Source organism: Manis pentadactyla, chromosome 9, assembly GCF_030020395.1.
Source record: "Manis pentadactyla isolate mManPen7 chromosome 9, mManPen7.hap1, whole genome shotgun sequence".
NCBI lineage: Eukaryota > Metazoa > Chordata > Mammalia > Pholidota > Manidae > Manis > Manis pentadactyla.
This window is the reverse complement of record NC_080027.1, coordinates 40,678,259-40,700,238: the sequence shown is the minus strand read 5'-3', so window position 1 is coordinate 40,700,238 and position 21,980 is coordinate 40,678,259. Positions and strand designations below refer to the sequence as shown.

Sequence of the window (21,980 nt, the reverse complement as noted above, 5' to 3'; positions counted from 1 at the left end):
TCTGCAACTTCCCTCCCAAGGCTTGTCTAGCCCCTGCTGGCACAACTGAAGAGCAAGGCACTCACGACACCAAAGCCCGCCGTTGCTCTTCTGGACAGTTCCAGCAAGGCACAGATCTCTTTCTTCTACAGAGCCAAAATGCCACTCGGTAATTTCTAAACATTGGCCCTCACTCCCACCAGTGGAGCCCTTTTGTGTTAAAAATTACCATGCACGTTCCTTGCTCCCACAGTGTAGCTTCCACTAGGGCAGGGTTTCTCATGTGGGGGCAAGCTTATCCTGGGAGAGTGAGCAACGTTTAGAGACATTTTTGGTTTCTATACTGAGGGTTTTCTACTAGCATCTGGTGGGTAATGCAGCTGAGCATCCTACAGTGCACAGGACAGCCCCCACCCACCGCCACAACGGAGAATTATCTGGTCCAGACATCCAGAGTGCTGAGTCTGAGAAACCCTGTGCCAGCTGGAGGAGCCACAGGCCTTCAAATGTGCCCTCTGTCCTTTCCCTTGAAATGCAGTAACAGTCCTTCCCTTGTCAACTTTGTCTGCCAGGTTAGCACTTCCTTCTCCTGCCCTCACTGCTGTGCACCTCCCAAAAGCTGGGTGCATGACCAATGAGGATGACCTTTCCTCATGAGGAGGGCCAATATTTTATATGGGTAGGAGAGCCTCTTAAAACTGTGTCTTATAATGCCAGTTTAAAAAGTTCCCTTTCCTTTCTTCCTAAAAGACAAATCAGTCCCAACCAAGGGGAACAGGAAGGGAGGAGACAGGCTGTATTTACTGAAAGCCGCAGAGGATGCTTGGTAAGTTCGGTTCTCGGTCCCGGTGTCCACTGGGAGGTGGAAGGTGCCTTCAGTGCCACAGGAAGATGAGTTCTGTGGCCAGGCCTGTTTCATCAGCAGAGTTGCTTAAGGGAAGATACAAGAATGGCATTAGGCAGAAATAAGAAGTGGGCACCACTAATCACAGACACAAAGCAAGGGTCTTGTGCTGGACAGAAACATATAAACCCCAAGGGGCCCTGTTCAGACACACAGGGATGGTTCAGTCTTTCTGAGATGGGACAGTGGTTGGGAGGAGTGAAGGGAGCTTCCAAATGATTTGAAACCAAGGAAATCTGAGCTTATATTAAGAGAATCAGGGTCTTCTACCCACTACTAAAATGATGAAGATGCCTAAGAATACCATCTTCTACTGCCTGACAGTCTGGCCTAACTAAGGCTCTGGGACATTCTTAGCCGTTTTCTCATTAATGGTGTAGCAACTTGGAGCCTTTAACTGTGTATTGGGCCAGGTCAACTGAGTACTCTTTTTTTACACCTGAAATCTCATCTGGATGTGTATTTAGTAACTTGCTTTCAAAGTGAAACCCAAACATAATTACTGCATGACATGAACCTTGCTGGACTGCCATGTCCTCTAGAGGGACTGAGCTTCGGCAGCTTAGAAGGCAAGGCACAGGCTGTGATTGGGGTGTCCCCTGCTGGCTCCTTCTGAAGCCAGACAGACCTCTTGCACACCCTTCATATCTCCTGCTGAGGAGCTATGGTGCCCCACCTGAGTTAGCTCCTCATGAATTAGAGATAATCCTTTGGCCATTAAGAAAGTAAATGCCAGACTTGGGATGCGTATGAAATAGAGATGAGGCCCAGTTTGAAAGGAATCTGCAGAGATTTCCCAGGTTGACCCAAAGCTCAGCTTGAGAAAATTTGAAGAATGATGCTTCATATGTTCTAGAAGTGCGCAGTGATGAAAAAACTTACCTTCAAGGTATCTGTGAGGAAGGAGAGAGGACTAGGGCTTCAAAGGGGGGAAATGCTTAAAATTTTTATAGAGTTCCCTTGATATACTCTCTCCTAGAGGAAAAACATTCTTGAGCCAAATTCTACTTACAGTAAACAGACTGATTTTAACAGTATCTTTTCTACTCAGTCTTGGGTGTTTTAAACTACATTAGCAAGAGGTGGGGGGCGGTGCATGGGCAACAGTCAGAAAACTTAAACATTTTAACAAGGGACTAAGGTATGAGAAGAAAATATGCCTATGCATTCTAATTCCACCAGGATAAGGACAGCTGGCCTCCAGAGATCCCATAACCCCCTCTGCCCATCCAGGTAACAGGAAATGTCTCTGGTTGCATTGAGTCATGGACATATTCGGGCCAGAGAAGGCGGTCAAGGACTTTGCTGTTTTTGCTGAACCAAGGCTAGAAATGTAGCTGTTCTGGGCTGACCCTGTGCTTGCATTAATGGCCCGCAATATATACAGCAGATGCTGAGAAATGAGAAGGAAATCATGGGCAGGAAAGTGACACTAAAAGGAGAATTCTGGCAGAAGAAATGGAGACCCAGAAGAATTCCATGCAGAGTCCAGGGCCTTTGCTGGACATCAACACACAGCTCTGCAGATAATGGAGGAGGAGGGCAGTCAGTTTTAAACAATTACCTTGGGTTTCTTTTCCCGGGGTCAGGGTTGTGATGGTGGTGGGCATTAGTAAAGGAGCCAATTAGTGTTGAGAATCTTATCAAGGTATCTCCAAATTTAGAACCTGGCACTCCACATGGCTGGAAAGCCTGGTCACCCAAAACAACTCCCTAAAATGTGAAACATGTAGCTCTAGAAGTCCATGTCCTCAAGACCCTGTGGGGACTCCATCAGGGAGCAGAGGGCCTGAATTTGACTGCAGAGAATTTGGAGAATTTGGAGGTCCTATCCTGGTCTAGTTTTTTCCCCAAATGGTGCACACTTTACCATAATTTTCACCAAAAGCCAAAAGTCTGACATTTGTCTGAAGGACTGTGTGACAGTTAAATCAAAATTAACCAAAGAGTGACTGAGGCCTACACTGCACTCAGTACTGAGGGGAGCGCCACAGTGGACAGGAACACACGTGGGTCATGGTCACCGCACACAGGGCACTTATGGTCCAGCTGGGGATGCAACACAGCCACACGCCAACCAGAGAGTGAACAAGACAGCATTATACACAATAAAATAACATTCCAGACTAGCCAGGAAAGAAGCAAGTACGACTGTGCCTTTGATTATGCCTTCCCCAACTGATCAAGTGAACTAAACTATTAATGTTCTTGAAGAAGTATTTTCTTCTGTTTTCATTATAAAGAAGACAAATATTAGTATTTTCTGTATTTCCCTATGTATTTGAACACTTATTAATTTAAATACCTGGACAAATATGAAGACTAAAAACAAAAAATAACAAATATTAGCTGCCAACATGACTTCCTCATTTGTTAGTTATGCCACATAATCTTTGTATTCCATGTGTAATTCTAAAGTAACCCACTCTGTTGGTGGTAGTAATTCAAGCTCATTTGTGGGATCAAGGAAACCCCACTGAAGCCTACAGAAGCTCAGTAACAGAACAGGACAGGCATGCCTGTTCTTGGGTGCCATCAGAGGCACCAACTCCTAAAAATGTATTAACTACCATCCAGTGCAAAATAGAGAACAAGTATATACATATGTCAAATATCATTGAGCTGTACATCTGAGACTAGTGTACTGCATGTGCTACTGTATATGTCTTATAACCCAATTTTTAAAAGGAGAGAGAGAAAGAAAGAGGAGAGAACCCTTGGCAGTGAAGGGCCACAGCCCAATCACAGCATGCTGCCCACATCCAGGTGCTGGGTTGTTCACTTCCTCAGGTACGGGGCCTTCACGCCCTCTGACACTTGAACAATCTGTTAAGCACACTTACAAGGGGGAGAGGCAGCAAGGGACCATCATCCTGAACAATGTAGTAAGTCAGGAAATCTGAGTTCTAGCCTGGGCTGTGCCACTTCTAGCTGTGGGACCTTGGGCAAATCACTTAACCTTTGTAAGCTTCAGTTTTGTTATCTCGTAGAAGGGCAGTAATATATCATTTCATAATATTGATATGAGGATCAAAAATAAAGTGCCATCCAGTCTTACAGTTTCTAATTCTGGTACTATCTACTTTTCCATCTTCACTGTTGTGGGAAGATCTAATTCATCCCTCTAATCATCTCTCACCTGAAGACTCTTGCAATTGCTTCCTCAGTGCTCTGTTTTTAAACCTGCCAACTCCAATCTCCAATCTCTAAGACTTAAATCTAATCACAAACCCTTCTCTCTCGAACACATTCCATGGTTCTCCACTGCCTACAGGCTAAAGATTAAGCTCCCTGTGTGGCATTCGAGGCCCCTCATGATCTCATCGTGTGATTTCTCTAGACTCTCATTGTTTTCACTTTCCAACCCTACACCACAGCCACACAAATCTACCATTCCAAGAGTGCACTGAAGAACACCACATCTCTGTATCTTTGCTCACATTGCTCACTCTTCCTGGGACTGCCTTCCCAAATGCCACATGGTAAACATTTCTCAATTCATCAATCATGAACTGAAAACTTGCCTCTACTATAACGTTTTTCTTTTCCCCACCCCTTGACCACAGCCCCCTTATGCATCCCAGATGATTCACTATCCCAGTCCCTGTGAATCACGGAAGCCCCTGTACTCGCTGGCTTGTCTGTCAACCCCACTAAGCTGTGAGCTCCTTTAGAACAGGGACTCTGCCTAACTGGTCTCTGTATTTTCAAAAGCTCTAGGCACAGAACATTCTGTGAAGAGAAGAGTTCCATTTTGTGTTTCTGTTTCAGATGCTATAACTAGAGAGGTGAGGAAACATGACAGCTTCTCTTTTTATGGAGTCTTCTGTCCAAGTTTATATAGCCTGAGGCAAACAAAAAATGACTCCCCATAATGATAAGAGAAACAGGTCTGTAACTAACAAAATTGAAATAATAAAATTATGAGAGGACAGGTTGTTGGCATTTAAAGGGACCTTAGAGACCATTTGGAATAAAACACTATCTATGGCCTGGAGACATTAGCAAGTTGCCCAAGATCACACAGCCCAAAGCAGTAGCAAGTAAAATTTTTCACAGCTCATCTCCTGAAAGATGTGCCATACATAAATTCAACACTCAGTATCTAAATAATTCAAGGTTAGGGGTTCAGAAAGTGTGCAGAGATTTTACAGAGCTTTGTCCTGAGCAGCCCAGGTGAGAATAGTGAAAGTGGCAAGTTCCTCCCATGGTCCCTTCCTGTCTATGACAAAAAGGACCTAGTTACACTGCTGGGACCCTCACAGGTGCCCAGAAGTTCCCGTGGTGCCTTGGGCATGGAGTCCACACTGCCCAGAGAACCCAGTTCTGGTTCCTCACTAGCACACTTGGCCCTCACCTCTCAACATCCAGGAAAATGCCCTGAAAATGAGGCAGAGCTCAAGATCTGGGCTAAGGGAACAGGTTGTATCTAAAGTCAACCAGGTCTTCAAACATGTCAGACTGCCAATGGAGGTGGAAAATCTGATTTGGGGGCAGATTGGTTTTTTTAGTTCTTACAGGCACAATCCAGGTACTCCTCCACAGGGGCTGCCACAAAGCCAACAGAAGAGCCGTACAGGCCCAGGAATTTTTGTTTACATGCTTGTTTGAATTCAGCAGCCAGGTTAGGGTGAAGGTTCTGACCTAGGTCAGATGGGACCCCAGAGGTGAGGAAGGGAAGAGATGCCTTTTAGTGCCATGATCCTTCACTGCTGCCCTAGGGACGGCTCATGTGTGTCTCCAACCCATGATTTTGCACCATCAGACATGTTCCTGCATGCTTTAGGAACTGCTGCTGAGCCACCTGGGGGAGCCCAAGCCTAGGGGATGGGATCTGGGAAGGAAAGGAGAGGGCATCTACCATTGTTACGAGATAACACATTTCATAGGTCATAATACAGATGAGGAAAAATAGCTCTCCTACCATAAGCTGAATGCAGGAACTGAAACTCTGTTGGATAGAAATGTTAGTTGAAATTACCACTAGGAATCTGTGCAAAGTAGTACACATTGCAGTTACAAAAACAGACTTTGTCTCAAGATAGCAGTTTCCCCCAGGCTACCCAAGAAACAGTGAATGCAGAGGGTGAAAAGTGCCTCTATCCTGGAGGGGGTGACAGACTTGCCATCCAGGAAAGCCCTTTCATTGAGGAGGGAAACCTCCTTGGATGCCATGGCATCTTCCAGGCAGCTGACTCAAGCTCCTGCTCTTGCTTGTCCGTGATAAGATTGCTTCAATTCTCCCAAGTACTGCAGAGAGACGTCATACATGAATAGGCTTTATATGCTAGAGGAAGTAAAGGATCAGAGACAAAAATAATCATCTTTGGCCTCTCAAGAGCTCTCTGTAAAGCCCCAAAGGCTAGGAGCAACGCAGAGGCATCTCACTCCCCAAACCCTCTGAGTGAGCATGGTGCTGCAGGAGCAAGGGCTCTGGGGACCAGATAGTTTGGGTTTGGGTCCCAGTTCCACTGCTTTTTAGCTGTGCAACCCAGGACAGGTTATTTAACCTCTCTGAGCAAAATTGGTGGCAAAAAGCTCTAATTCACAAGACTAAGGTAAAAATTAACATTTGTGACACACTTTTGCACAATGCCTGGAATGTGGCAGGTGTTCAGAAAACACAAATTCTTTTCCCCTGGTTTGTCATATGCAAAATAGGGATAATATATTTGTACTTTACAAGTTGTCCTTTCCCTTCATTTTCAAGTCAGATTGCCATTAATCTGACACATCCTTTGCATTCTAGATTCTGAAAACAAGTCTCTGTTGGCTTCTACCTCCTGTGGGGCCAGAGAGTTCTTAGATAAGATCCCTGAAGTCTTTAAAAGCTTGGAAAAAAGCTCCAAGTACCCACATGGCCTTCAGAACGAATGAAAAAGTGAAATGTTTTCCTGCATCCTGGACAGATGACATCTTAGGGTACTCAGAGCTGCTAAAAATAGCTTTCTGTGAAAGAACTTCTAGGTCTCCTTGAAGAAGCTGAGGGGAATTTAACTTGAGAGCCTGGCTCCTTTGCAGGCTTCAACCCTGCAGGCATCTCTGGGCCTCACAAATGGCTGGCTCTGGCAGGGAGCTGAGAGTAACCTACGCTGTCCTCTCCGTCCTTGAGCTCCTCCACGGCAGGAGCTCCCCTGTTGCAGTCAGGAGACCTGACGAATGTAGAAGCCAGCCTCCCAACATGTGAGACAGACCTGTGTGTGTGTGTGTGTAACTCCAAAGAGAAAGGGATCTGCCCAAGGTCACACCAAAGTCAGTGCCAAAGTTAGTGCCGTAACTCTGGTTTTTCAGCTCCCACTTTGGGACTTCCTGACACAATATGTACTACCACCATCCTCTCCGGTGGGTTGTGTGGCTTTCTGAGAAAATGGTCTGCTCTGGCTTAGTCTTAGCTTAGAAATATGTTGACTTTTAAAAACATAAAATTGGGGAAAATATTTTGAGGCCTGACATTCTGTTTAACATTAAAATGTAATTAGTACTTTATACCTGTGGGGAGCTTCCTGATCTCTCCAGTTTTTTTTTCTGTCTCAGCCTCCTCCTAACTGACTCCCTTTCCTCTCTAGTCTGGGTGCTCTAGTCTAACCCCTCAATTTCTCCCTGGCAACGGCAACTACAATAGAGTGGTCAAGTGCACATGGTACTGTTGACGGTAGAATCCCTGGGTTTTGGATCTTTGGGCTAGTACCCTGACTTCCCAAAGTCTAAGTATTCCCACCGGAAAATGGGAATAACAACATTAATAACTTCAAAGGTTGGTTGTGATAAAAAACCAGCCAATATCTATAAAGAGCTTAAATAGTTCCTGGCACATAAAACCCATTCAACAAATATTAGCTACTTATTCCCTGTCCTTCCACCTTCTTGCTGAACTAATTACAAACAATTCCACAATCCATCACAGAAGTTCTGGACACTATGAGAAAATACGCCAGTGCTGGGGATTAGGGCCTTGACAAATTCACAATCTCCACCCTCAGTCGGGCCTGCGTCACCTGTTGGTAGTTTTCTCTCCCATTCCTTCCCATGAGGCTTTCACACCTTGACCTTGAGAGCCCTCCGTCTACCCTTGCTCACCTGTCTCTGCCAACCAAGGTCATTAGACAAGAACTCTTCACTTTCCCCAGGGCAATTGATTTTAGGCACATCCACATGTGACTTTTCCTTTAGTTTGAAGGAAGAGCTGCCCTCCTGTGTGAGGTACGCCACTCCACCTGCTCCTCCCAACGAAGAAAACCAAGCTCTGGATTTCCTATCCCACCACAGCCTCCCTGGAGGCCTGGCTCCATGTGGCACCGCTTCTCCTGCATTTCAGGCGTGCCTTTCCATTTGCTCCCTTCTATCACTACTTATTTAATGATCATATCTGAAAAAACCCTCTTTTAACCCTACCTTCCCTTTAATGTCCTCTTGTTCTTTCTCTTATAGCCAAGCCTCTGGTAAGAGTAGGCTCTGTCTGCTGATTGCACTTTTTAAGTCCCAGGCTCACCATCTCACTGACTGCTTTTCCAGAAAGAGCTCACTGATGGCTTCCTGATATAAAGACAACGCACATTCCCTTCTGATTTCACTTGATCTTCTGCAACTAGCCACCTCATTTTGTTTAGACTGGATAGTTTACAAAGCCAGTTCACAGTTCTCATAGCACTTAGATTTAAATCACTTCTGTATCGTGAGATACATGATAATCAAAACCACTACAGTTTTTAAGACAGAACTTACCAAACTTGATTTTTTTTGAGATTTTTTAAATTTTGGTATCATTAATGTACAATTACAAGAGAAACATTATGGTTACTAGACTCACCCTGTTATCAAGTACCCACCACATACCCCATTACAGTCACTGTCCATCAGCATAGTAACATGCTATAGAATCACTACTTGTCTTCTCTGTTATACTGCTTTGCCCATGCCACCCCCCCACATTATGTGTGCTAATTGTAATGCCCCTTTTTCCCCCTTATCCCTCCCTTCTACCCATCCTCCCCAGTACCTTTCCCTTTGGTAACTGTTAGTCCATTCTTGGGTTCTGTGAGTCTGCTGCTGTTTTGTTCCTTCAGTTTTTGCTTTGTTCTTCTACTACACAGATGAATGAAATCATTTGATACTTGTCTTTCTCCACCTGGCTTATATCACTGAGAATAATACCCTTTAGCTCCATCCATGTTGTTAACAAATGATAGGATTTGTTGTCTTCTTATGACTGAATAATATTCCATTGTGTATAGGCACCACCTCTTCTTTATTCATTCATCTACTGATGGGCACTTAGGTTGCTTCCATTTCTTGGCTATTGTAAATAGTGCTGCGATAAACATAGGGGTGCATATGTCTTTTTCAAACTGGGCTCCTGCATTCATGAGGTAAATTGCTAAGAGAGGAATTCCTCGGTCAAATGGTATTTCTACTTTGAGCTTTTTGAGGAACCTCCATACTGCTTTCCACAATGGTTGAACTAATTTACATTCCTACCAGCAGTGTAGGAGGGTTCCCCTTTCTCCACATCCTTGCCAATATTTGTTGTTGTTTGTCTTTCGGATGTTGGCCATCCTAACTGGTGTGAGGTGATATCTCATTGTGGTTTTAATTTGCATTTCTCTGGTGATTAGCGACGTGGAGCATCTTTTCATGTGCCTGTTGGCCATCTGAATTTCTTCTTTGGAGAAGTGTCTGTTCAGATCCTCTAACCATTTTTTAATTGGATTATGTGCTTTTTGTTCATTGAGGTGCATGAGCTCTTTATATATTTTGGATGTCAATCCCTTATCAGATATGTCATTTATGAATATATTCTCCCATACTGTAGGATGTCTTTTTGTTCTACTGATGGTGTCCTTTGCTGTACAGAAGCTTTTCAGCTTGATATAGTCCCACTTGTTCATTTTTGCTTTTGTTTCCTTGCCAGGGAGATATGTTCATGAAGAAGTTGCTCATGTTTATTTATGTCCAAGAGATTTTTGCCTATATTTTTTTCTAAGAGTTTTATGGTTTCATGACTTACATTCAGATCTTTCATCCATTTCAAATTAACTTTTGTGTATGGGGTTAGACAGTGATCCGGTTTCATTCTCTTACATGTAGCTGTCCAGTTTTGCCAACACCAGCTGTTGAAGAGGCTGTCATTTCCCCATGTATATCCATGGCTCCTTTATTGTATATTAATTGACCATATATGTATGGGTTAATATCTGGACTCTCTATTCTGTTCTGCTGGTCTGTGGCTCTGTTCTTGTGCCGGTACCAAATTGTCTTGATTACTGTGCCTTTGTAGTAGAGCTTGAAGTTGGGAAGCGAGATGCCCCCTGCTTTATTCTTCCTTTGCAGGACTGCTTTGGCTATTCAGGGTCTTTTGTGGTTCCATATGAATTTTAGAACTATTTCTTTCAGTTTGTTGAAGAATGCTGTTGGTATTTTGATAGGGATTGCATTGAATCTGTAGATTGCTTTAGCCAGGATGGCCATTTTGACAATATTAATTCTTCCTAGCTAAGACCATGGGATGAGTTTCCATTTGTTAGTGTCCTCTTTAATTTCTCTTAAGAGTGTCTAGTAGTTTTCAGGGTATAGGTCTTTCACTTCCTTGGTTAGGTTTATTCCTACGTATTTTATTCTTTTTTATTTATTTATTTATTTATTTATTTATTTATTTTTTATTTTTTAATAATTATTTTTTATTGAAGGGTAGTTGACACACAGTATTACATTACATGAGTTTCAAGTGTACAACACAGTGGTAGAACATTTATATACATAATTCTAGGTTCCAGCTATCACCCTACCAGGCTGTTACAATATCTTGACTATATTCCTTATGCTCTACATTACATCCCGGTTACTAATTTATTTTACCATTGGAAGTCTGTCCTTTTTTTTTTTTTTTTTTTTTTTTTTTGTGAGGGCATCTCTCATATTTATTGATCAAATGGTTGTTAACGACAATAAAATTCTGTATAGGGGAGTCAATGCTCAATGCACAATCATTATTCCACCCCAAGCCTAATTTTTGTCAGTCTCCAATCTTCTGAGGCATAACAAACAAGTTCTTACATGTAGAACAAATTCTTACATAATGAATAAGTTACATAGTGAACAGTACAAGGGCAGTAATCACAGAAACTTTCGGTTTTGCTCATGCATTATGAACTATAAACAGTCGGTTCAAATATGAATACTCATTTGGTTTTTATACTTGATTTATATGTGGATACCACATTTCTCTCTTTATTATTATTATTTTTAATAAAATGCTGAAGTGGTAGGTAGATACAAGATAAAGGTAGAAAACATAGTTTAGTGTTGTAAGAGAGCAAATGTAGATGATCAGGTGTGTGCCTGTAGACTATGTGTTAATCCAAGCTAGACCAGGGCAATAAAACATCCACGTATGCAGAAGATTTCTCTCAGAGCGGGGGGGTGAGGTTCTAAGCCTCACCTCTGTTGATCCCCAATTTCTCACCTGATGGCCCCCCTGCGACTGTGCCTGTCTTAGGTTGTTCCTCCCTTGAGGAATCTACCCGTCTCTGGCTAACCAGTCATCTTCCGGGGCCATACAGGGAAATGTGAAGTTGGTAAGTGAGAGAGAAGCCTTATTGTTTGAAAAAGTTAGCTTTTTACTTCTTTGCATATTTATGCCCTGTGGCTTCTATGCCCAGCATTTGTCTTGAGGTATCTTTACCACTTGGAAGAATTATGATACTCGGTAAATTTGATATGAGGCACGAATTCTATTTAAGGGTTGTAATTAGGAAGGAAGAAGAAAAGCTATAGAAGTAGCAGGCGGAAGAAAACATGGGAAGATTGATTATTTCTTTGATATATCTTCTTGTAGAGTAACTTCAGCATGTATAGGTTTTAAGCTACTACTTAAATTGCACACACACATTAACATAATAGGAGTATAGTTACATAACCAAAGCATATCTGTAATTACCAGCCATCTGCAGTGAAACCAAGAAAACCAGTTAGGCACCTTAGGCATTTGTGAAAACTTATCTATGATATGGTGGATATTGTCCAACTGAACTAGAACAGTCTGAGAGAAATCAGACAAATTAAAACAACCCATTCCTGGGGACTGTTCACATGCCATATGTTCTTTTAACAGTAAATAGTTTTTAGTTGTAAGACTTTGGAGCGCTACAATTTGCACTTCTCCAAATTCTTGGTTGAGTTCCAACAGTATAGATCCAGTCCAATTTTGTTGTATTACTGTATGCACAGGCCAGCTTAGATATCTCCTTCCTCATTCCCATGGCAAGTCCAGGAGCTGGTGGGATGAGTGCATCTACAGCTGTAGCAGTGCGTGGATCTTTGTTGGGGTTTTTTGATGATCATCTTCTGGCATGAGTCTTCCAGAGAGTGCAGATGTTGGAAGTTCTTTTTCATATCGTATCTTAGTTCATTTTCGGGGTAGCCCAATTAGGCTTTGATCCTCTGTATAAACACAAACAGACCCTTTGCCTACACTTTTATATGCCCTTTATACCCTTGTGTAGAACTCGTTGGAGGTTACCACACAGGAACTGCCCTTTTTTTTTTTTTTTTTCCTATCACTAATCTACACTTACATGACGAATATTATGTTTACTAGGCTCTCCCCTATACCAGGTCTCCCCTATAAACCCCTTTACAGTCACTGTCCATCAGCATAGCAAAATGTTGTAGAATCCCTACTTGCCTTCTCTGTGTTGTACAGCCCTCCCTTTTCTCCTACCCCCCCATGCATGTTAATCTTAATACCCCCCTACTTCTCCCCCCCTTATCCCTCCCTACCCACCCATCCTCCCCAGTCCCTTTCCCTTTGGTACCTGTTAGTCCATTCTTGAGTTCTGTGATTCTGCTGCTGTTTTGTTCCTTCAGTTTTTCCTTTGTTCTTATATTCCACAGATAAGTGAAATCATTTGGTATTTCTCTTTCTCCGCTTGGCTTGTTTCACTGAGCATAATACCCTCCAGCTCCATCCATGTTGCTGCAAGTGATTGGATTTGCCCTTTTCTTATAGCTGAGTAGTATTCCATTGTGTATATGTACCACATCTTCTTTATCCATTCATCTATTGATGGACATTTAGGTTGCTTCCAATTCTTGGCTATTGTAAATAGTGCTGCGATAAACATAGGGGTGCATCTGTCTTTCTCAAACTTGATTGCTGCATTCTTAGGGTAAATTCCTAGGAGTGCAATTCCTGGGTCAAATGGTAAGTCTGTTTTGAGCATTTTGATGTACCTCCATACTGCTTTCCACAATGGTTGAACTAACTTACATTCCCACCAGCAGTGTAGGAGGGTTCCCCTTTCTCCACAGCCTCGCCAACATTTGTTGTTGTTTGTCTTTTGGATGGCAGCCATCCTTACCGGTGTGAGGTGATACCTCATTGTAGTTTTAATTTGCATTTCTCTGATAATTAGCGATGTGGAGCATCTTTTCATGTGCCTGTTGGCCATCTGTATTTCCTTTTTGGAGAACTGTCTGTTCAGTTCCTCTGCCCATTTTTTAATTGGGTTATTTGTTTTTTGTTTGTTGAGGCGTGAGAGCTCCTTATATATTCTGGACGTCAAGCCTTTATCGGATGTGTCATTTTCAAATATATTCTCCCATACTGTAGGTATCCTTCTTGTTCTATTGATGGTGTCTTTTGCTGTACAGAAGCTTTTCAGCTTAATATAGTCCCACTTACTCATTTTTGCTGTTGTTTTCGTTGCCCGGGGAGATATGTTCAAGAAGAGGTCACTCATGTTTATGTCTAAGAGGTTTTCGCCTATGTTTTCTTCCAAGAGTTTAATGGTTTCATGGCTTACATTCAGGTCTTTGATCCATTTTGAGTTTACTTTTGTATATGGGGTTAGACAATGGTCCAGTTTCATTCTCCTACATGTAGCTGTCCAGTTTTGCCAGCACCACCTGTTGAAGAGACTGTCATTTTGCCATTGTATGTCCATGGCTCCTTTATCAAATATTAATTGACCATATATGTCTGGGTTAATGTCTGGATTCTCTAGTCTGTTCCATTGGTCTGTGGCTCTGCTCTTGTGCCAGTACCAAATTGTCTTGATTACTATGGCTTTATAGTAGAGCTTGAAGTTGGGGAGTGAGATCCCCCCTACTTTATTCTTCTTTCTCAGGATTGCTTTCGCTATTCGGCGTCTTTGGTGTTTCCATATGAATTTTTGAATTATTTGTTCCAGTTCATTGAAGAATGTTGCTGGTAGTTTCATAGGGATTGCATCAAATCTCTATATTGCTTTGGGCAGGATGGCCATTTTGACGATATTAATTCTTCCTAGCCACGAGCATGGGATGAGTTTCCATCTGTTAGTGTCCCCTTTAATTTCTCTTAAGAGTGACTTGTAGTTTTCAGAGTATAAGTCTTTCACTTCTTTGGTTAGGTTTATTCCTAGGTATTTTATTTTTTTGGATGCAATTGTGAATGGAGTTGTTTTCCTGATTTCTCTTTCTGTTGGTTCATTGTTAGTATATAGGAAAGCCACAGATTTCTGTGTGTTGATTTTGTATCCTGCAACTTTGCTGTATTCCGATATCAGTTCTAGTAATTTTGGGGTGGAGTCTTTAGGGTTTTTTATGTACAGTATCATGTCATCTGCAAATAGTGACAGTTTAACTTCTTCTTTACCAATCTGGATTCCTTGTATTTCTTTATTTTGTCTGATTGCCGTGGCTAGGACCTCCAGTACTATGTTAAATAACAGTGGAGAGAGTGGGCATCCCTGTCTAGTTCCCGATCTCAGAGGAAATGCTTTCAGCTTCTCGCTGTTCAATATAATGTTGGCTGTGGGTTTATCATAGATGGCCTTTATTATGTTGAGGTACTTGCCCTCTATTCCCATTTTGCTGAGAGTTTTTAACATGAATGGATGTTGAACTTTGTCAAATGCTTTTTCAGCATCTATGGAGATGATCATGTGGTTTTTGTCTTTCTTTTTGTTGATGTGGTGGATGATGTTGATGGACTTTCGAATGTTGTACCATCGTTGCATCCCTGGAATGAATCCCACTTGATCATGGTGTATGATCCTTTTGATGTATTTTTGAATTCGGTTTGCTAATATTTTGTTGAGTATTTTTGCATCTACGTTCATCAGGGATATTGGTCTGTAGTTTTCTTTTTTGGTGGGGTCTTTGCCTGGTTTTGGTATTAGGGTGATGTTAGCTTCATAGAATGAGTTTGGGAGTATCCCCTCCTCCTCTATTTTTTGGAAAACTTTAAGGAGAATGGGTATTATGTCTTCCCTGTATGTCTGATAAAATTCTGAGGTAAATCCATCTGGCCCGGGGATTTTGTTCTTTGGTAGTTTTTTGATTACCTCTTCAATTTCGTTGCTGGTAATTGGTCTGTTTAGATTTTCTGTTTCTTCCTGGGTCAATCTTGGAAGGTTATATTTTTCTAGGAAGTTGTCCATTTCTTCTAGGTTTCCCAGCTTGTTACCATATAGGTTTTCATAGTATTCTCCAATAATTCTTTGCATTTCCGTGGGGTCCGTCGTGATTTTTCCTTTCTCGTTTCTGATACTGTTGATTTGTGTTGATTCTCTTTTCTTCTTAATAAGTCTGGCTAGAGGCTTATCTATTTTGTTTATTTTCTCGAAGAACCAGCTCTTGGTTTCATTGATTTTTGCTATTGTTTTATTCTTCTCAATTTTATTTATTTCTTCTCTGATCTTTATTATGTCCCTCCTTCTGCTGACCTTAGGCCTCATCTGTTCTTCTTTTTCCAATTTCGATAATTGTGACATTAGACCATTCATTTGGGATTGCTCTTCCTTTTTTAAATATGCTTGGATTGCTATATACTTTCCTCTTAAGACTGCTTTTGCTGTGTCCCACAGAAGTTGGGGCTTAGTGTTGTTGCTGTCATTTGTTTCCATATATTGCTGGATCTCCATTTTGATTTGGTCATTGATCCATTGATTATTTAGGAGCGTGTTGTTAAGCCTCCATGTGTTTGTGAGCCTCTTTGCTTTCTTTGTACAGTTTATTTCTAGTTTTATGCCTTTGTGGTCTGAAAAGTTGGTTGGTAGGATTTCAATCTTTTGGAATTTTCTGAGGCTCTTTTTGTGGCCTAGTATGTGGTCTATTCTGGAGAATGTTCCATGTGCACTTGAGAAGAATGTATATCCCGCTGCTTTTGGATGTAGAGTTCTATAGATGTCTATTAGGTCCATCTGCTCTACTGTGTTGTTCAGTGCTTCCGTGTCCTTACTTATTTTCTGCCCAGTGGATCTATCCTTTGGGGTGAGTGGTGTGTTGAAGTCTCCTAGAATGAATGCATTGCAGTCTATATCCCCCTTTAGTTCTGTTAGTATTTGTTTCACATATGCTGGTGCTCCTGTGTTGGGTGCATATATATTTAGAATGGTTATATCCTCTTGTTGGACTGAGCCCTTTATCATTATGTAGTGTCCTTCTTTATCTCTTGTTACTTTCTTTGTTTTGAAGTCTATTTTGTCTGATATTAGTACTGCAACCCCTGCTTTCTTCTCACTGTTGTTTGCTTGAAATATGTTTTTCCATCCCTTGACTTTTAGTCTGTACATGTCTTTGGGTTTGAGGTGAGTTTCTTGTAAGCAGCATATAGATGGGTCTTGCTTTTTTATCCATTCTGTTACTCTGTGTCTTTTGATTGGTGCATTCAACCCATTAACATTTAGGGTGACTATTGAAAGATATGTACTTATTGCCATTGCAGGCTTTAAATTCGTGGTTACCAAAGGTTCAAGGTTAGCCTCTTTAGTATCTTACTGCCTAACTTAGCTCGCTTATTGAGCTGTTATATACACTGTCTGGAGATTCTTTTCTTCTCTCCCTTCTTGTTCCTCCTCCTCGATTCTTCATATGTTGGGTGTTTTGTGCTGTGCTCTTTCTAGGAGTGCTCCCATCTAGAGCAGTCCCTGTAAGATGTCCTGTAGAGGTGGTTTGTGGAAAGCAAATTCCCTCAGCTTTTGTTTGTCTGGGAATTGTTTAATCCCACCGTCATATTTGAATGATAGTCGTGCTGGATACAGTATCCTTGGTTCAAGGCCCTTCTGTTTCATTGTATTAAATATATCATGCCATTCTCTTCTGGCCTGTAGGGTTTCTGTTGAGAAATCTGACGTTAGCCTGATGGGTTTCCCTTTATAGGTGACCTTTTTCTCTCTAGCTGCCTTTAACACTCTTTCCTCGTCCTTGATCTTTGCCATTTTAATTATTATGTGTCTTGGTGTTGCCCTTCTTGGATCCTTTCTGTTGGGGGTTCTGTGTATTTCCGTGGTCTGTTCGATTACTTCCTCCCCCAGTGTGGGGAAGTTTTCAGCAATTATTTCTTCTAAGATACTTTCCATCTCTTTTCCTCTCTCTTCTTCTTCTGGGACCCCTATAATACGGATATTGTTCCTTTTGGATTGGTCACACAGTTCTCTTAATATTGTTTCATTCCTGGAGATCCTTTTGTCTCTCTCTATGTCAGCTTCTATGCGTTCCTGTTCTCTGATTTCAATTCCATCAATGGCCTCTTGCATTCTATCCATTCTGCTTATAAACCCTTCCAGAGTTTGTTTCATTTCTGCGATCTCCTTTCTGGCATCTGTGATCTCTTTCCGGACTTCATCCCATTTTTCTTGCGTATTTCTCTGCATCTCTGTCAGTATGTTTATGATTCTTATTTTGAATTCTTTGTCAGGAAGACTGGTTATGTCTGTCTCCTTCTCTGGTGTTGTCTCTGTGATCTTTGTCTGCCTGTAGCTTTGCCTTTTCATGGTGATAGGAATAGTCTGCAGAACTGGGACGAGTGACGGCTGGAAGGACTTCCTTTCTTGTTGGTTTGTGGCCCTCCTCTCCTGGGAGAACAGCGACCTCTAGTGGCTTGTGCTGCGCAGCTGCGCGCAGACAGGGTTTCTGCTTCCTGCCCGGCTGCTATGGAGTTAATCTCCGCTGTTGCTGTGGGCGTGGCCTGGCTCGGGCAGCTACTCCAAAATGGTGGAGTCGCGTTGGAGCAGGAGCTGCTGGGAGGCTATTTATCTCCGTAAGGGGCCTCCCTGCTCCCTGCAGCCCAGGGGTTAGGGTGCCCTGAGATCCGGGTTCCCTACCTCTGGATTAAGTGACCCGCCCTGCCCCTTTAAGACTTCCAAAAAGCACCCGCCAAAACAAAACAACGACCACAAAAAAAAAACAAGAAAAAAAATTTTTTAATTAAAAAAAAAAAAAAATTTTTTAATTAAAAAAAAAAAGGTGGTCGTTCGTTTTTCTTTATTCTCCGGTGCCAGCCTCAGGCCTCAGCTCACCGGTCTTTCTGCCCTGTTTCCCTAATATTGGGGTCCCTGTCCCTTTAAGACTTCCAAAAAGCGCTCGCCAAAACAAAGCAGCAAAAAAGCAAAAAAAAAAAAATGGTCGCGCGCTTTTCTTATGTCCTCTGGCGCCCAGCCTCCAGTGCCTGCTCACTGTTCTTGCTGCCCTGTTTTCCCAGTATCGAGGGCCCTGCACTCTGGCCCGGATGGCTGGGGCTGGGTGTTCGGCAGCCCTGGGCTCCGTCTCCCTCCCGCTCTGCCTGCTCTTCTCCCGCCGGGAGCTGGGGGGAGGGGCGCTCGGCTCCCGCGGGGCCGGGGCTTGTATCTCACCCACTTCGCGAGGCGCTGGGTTCTCTCAGGTGCGGATGTGGTCTGGATATTGTCCTGTGTCCTCTGGTCTTTATTCTAGGAAGGGTTGTCTTTGTTATATTTTCATAGATATATGTTGTTTTGGGAGGAGATTTCCGCTGCTCTACTCACGCCGCCATCTTCCGCCCCCCCCCTCTATTTTATTCTTTTTGATGCAATTGTGAATGGAAATGTTTTCCTGAGTTCTCTTCCTGCTAGTTCTTTGTTAGTGTATAGGAAGGCAACAGATTTCTGTTTATGATCATGTGGTTTTTGTCCTTCTTTTTGTTGATGTGGTGGATAATGTTGATGTATTTTTGAATGTTGTACCATCCTTGCATCCCTGTGATGATCCCACTTGACCATGGTGTATGATCCTCTTGATGTATTTTTGAATTTGGTTTGCTAATATTTTATTGAGTATTTTTGCATCTATGTTCATCAGGGATATTGGTCTGTAGTTTTGTTTTTTTGTGGTGTCTTTGCCTGGTTTTGTTGTTAGAGTGATGCTGGCTTTGTAGAATGAGTTTAGAAGTATTCCCTCTTCTTCTATTTTTTGGAAAATTTTAAGGGGAAAGGCTATTATGTCTTCTCTAAATGTCTGATAAAATTCACAGGTGAATTCTTCTGGTCCGGGAGTTTTGTTCTTGGGTAGTTTTTTGGTTACCAATTCAATTTCATTGCTGGTTATTGGTCTGTTTAGATTTTCTGTTGCTTCCTTGGTTGGTCTTGGAAGTTTGTTATTTTTCTAGGAAGTTGTCCATTTCTTCTAGGTTATCCAGTTTGTTAGCATATAGATTTTCATAGTACTCTAATAATTCTTTGTATTTCTGTGGTGTCCGTTGTGATTTTTCCTTTCTCATTTCTGATTCTGTTTATGTTTGTAGATTTTCTTTTTCTCTTAATAAGTCTGGCTAGTGGTTTATCTATTTTGTTTATTTTCTCAAAGAACCAGCTCTTGGTTTCATTGATTTTTTTCTGTTGTTTTATTATTCTCAGTTTTATTTATTTCTTCTCTGATCTTTATTATGTCCCTCCTTCTGCTGACTTTGGGCCTCATTTGTTCTTTTTCCAGTTTCAATAATTGTGAATTTAGACTATTCATTTGGGATTGTTCTTCCTTCTTTAAATAGGCCTGGATTGCTATATATTTTTCTCTTAGAACTGCCTCCCCTGTGTTCCACAGAAGTTGGGGCATTGTGCTGTTCTTTTCATTTGTTTACATATATTGCTTGATCTCTGCTTTAATTTGTTCATTGATCCATTGATTATTTAGGAGCATGTTGTTAAGCCTCCATGTGTTTGTGAGCCTTTTTGTTTTCTTTGTAAAATTTATTTCTAGTTTTATACTTTTGTGATCTGAGAGGTTGGTTGGTAGAATTTCAATCTTTTTGAATTTACTGAGGCTCTTTATGTGACCTACTATGTGGTCTATTCTGGAAAATGTACCATGTACACTTGAGAAGAATGTGTATCCTGCTGCTTTTGGGTGTAGAGTTCTGTAAATGTCTGTTAGGTCCATCTGTTCTAGTGTGTTGTTCATTGTCTCTGTGTCCTTACTTATTTTCCGTCTGGTTGATCTGTCCTTTGGAGTGAGTGATGTGTTGAAGTCTTCTAAAATGAATGCATTGCATTCTATTTCCTCCTTTAATTCTGTTGGTATTTGTTTCACATATGTGGGTGCTCCTGTTGTTGGGAGCATAGATATTTATAATGGTTATATCCTCTTGTTGGACTGCCCCTTTATCATTATGTAATGTCCTTTATTCCTTGTTACTTTCTTTGTTTTGAAGTCTATTTTGTCTGGTAGTAGTACTGCAACATTTGCTTTTTTCTCCTTGTTGTTTGCATGAAATATCTTTTTCCATCCCTTAACTTTTAGTCTGTGCATGTCTTTGGCTTTGAGGTGAGTCTCTTGTAAACAGCATATAGATGGGTCTTGCTTTTTCATCCATTCTATTACTCATTGTCTTTTGGTTGTTGCATTCAGTTCATTTACATTTAGGGTGATTATTGATAGATATGTATTTATTGACATTGCAGGCTTTGGATTTGTGGTTACAGAAGGTTCAAGGATAGCTTCTTTACTATCTAACCGTCTAACTTAATACTCTAATTAGGCTATTATAAACAGTCTGATGATTCTTTATTTCTCTCCCTTCGTTTTCTTCCTCCTCCATTCTTTATATGTTAGGTGTTTTATTCTGTACTCTTCTATGTTTCACTTGACTGATTTTGTGGATAGCTGATTTTATTTTGCATTTAGTTAGTATTTGGTTGGTCTACTTTCTTTGCTATGGTTTTATTTTCTCTGGTGACATCTATTTAGCCTTAGGACCGCCTTCTAGAGCAGTCCCTTTAAAACAACTGTAGAGATGGTTTGTGGGAGGTAAATTCCCTCAACTTTTTGGTTTACCTGGAAATTGTTTAATCCCTCCTTCAAATTTAAATGATAATCTTGCTGGATACAGTATTCTTGGTTCAAGGCCTTTCTTTCATTGCATTAAATATATCATGCCATTCTCTTCTGGCCTGTAGGGTTTCTGTTGAGAAGTCTGATGATAGCCTGATGGGGTTTCCTTTGTAGGTTATCTTTTTTTCTCCCTATGGCTGCTTTTAAAACTCTGTCCTTGTCTTTGATCTTTGCCATTTTATTATTATGTGTCTTGGTGTTGTCCTCCTTTGGTTCCTTGTGTTGGGAGATCTGTGGACTTCCATGGTTTGAGAGACTCTTTCCTTCCCCAGATTGGGGAAGTTTTCAGCAATTATTTCTTCAAAGTCACTTTCTATCCCTTTTTCTCTCTCTTCTTCTTCTGGTACCCCTGTAATACGAATATTGTTCCGTTTGGATTGGTCCCACAGTTCTCTTAATATTCTTTCATTCCTAGAGATCCTTTTATCTCTCTCTGCCTCAGCTTCTCTGTATTCCTGTTCTGATTTCTTTTACATTAACAGTCTCTTGCACCTCATCCAGTCTGCTCTTAAATCCTTCCATTGTTTGTTTCATTTCTGTTATCTCCCTCCGGAATTCATCCTTTAGCTCTTGCATATTTCTCTGTAAGCTCCATCAGCATGCTTATGACTTTTATTTTAAATTCTTTTTCAGGAAGATTGGTGATTTCGGTCTCACCAGGCCCTCTCTCTGCTCTTTGAGGGATTTTGGACTAAACAAGGTTCTTCTGCCTTTTCATGGTGATGGAAGTGACCGCCGGCGAGTGGCACGTGTGTCTGCTGGGAGAACAAGTCCCTTCCTGCTTGCTGGTCACGTTGCCCAACTCTGCTGCATGTGCCAGTCAACTGCAAGAGGGAGCAGCCTCTGGGTTGATCCCCTAAGCTGCCATGGGCAGGGTGGTCCTTGGGATGGCCTAGGACACTGGCGGGGATCGCAGGCGAGCGGTGTGTGTCCTCCTGCGAGAATGGTGCCTCTTCATGCTTTTGGGACTCCGTGCCAGTCTCTGCTGCTTGTG

The 21,980-nt window shown here is 41.8% G+C and overlaps 1 protein-coding gene across 5 annotated transcripts in view; it reads right to left on the bottom strand.

The window, feature by feature from the left end:
- Window positions 1-21,980, bottom strand: part of FAM168A (family with sequence similarity 168 member A) — a 259,894-nt gene that overhangs the window by 10,884 nt on the left and 227,030 nt on the right. For 3 of the 5 annotated variants that reach the window (XM_036888639.2, XM_036888638.2, XM_036888642.2), the window contains 2 exons: window positions 5,808-5,834; window positions 784-909 (listed from right to left, as the gene is read on the bottom strand). In XM_036888639.2, the coding sequence (XP_036744534.1) occupies window positions 784-909; window positions 5,808-5,834 (153 nt within the window). The remainder of the gene's footprint in view (window positions 1-783; window positions 910-5,807; window positions 5,835-21,980) is intronic. The other 2 variants (XM_036888640.2, XM_036888643.2) reach the window with 1 other exon arrangement.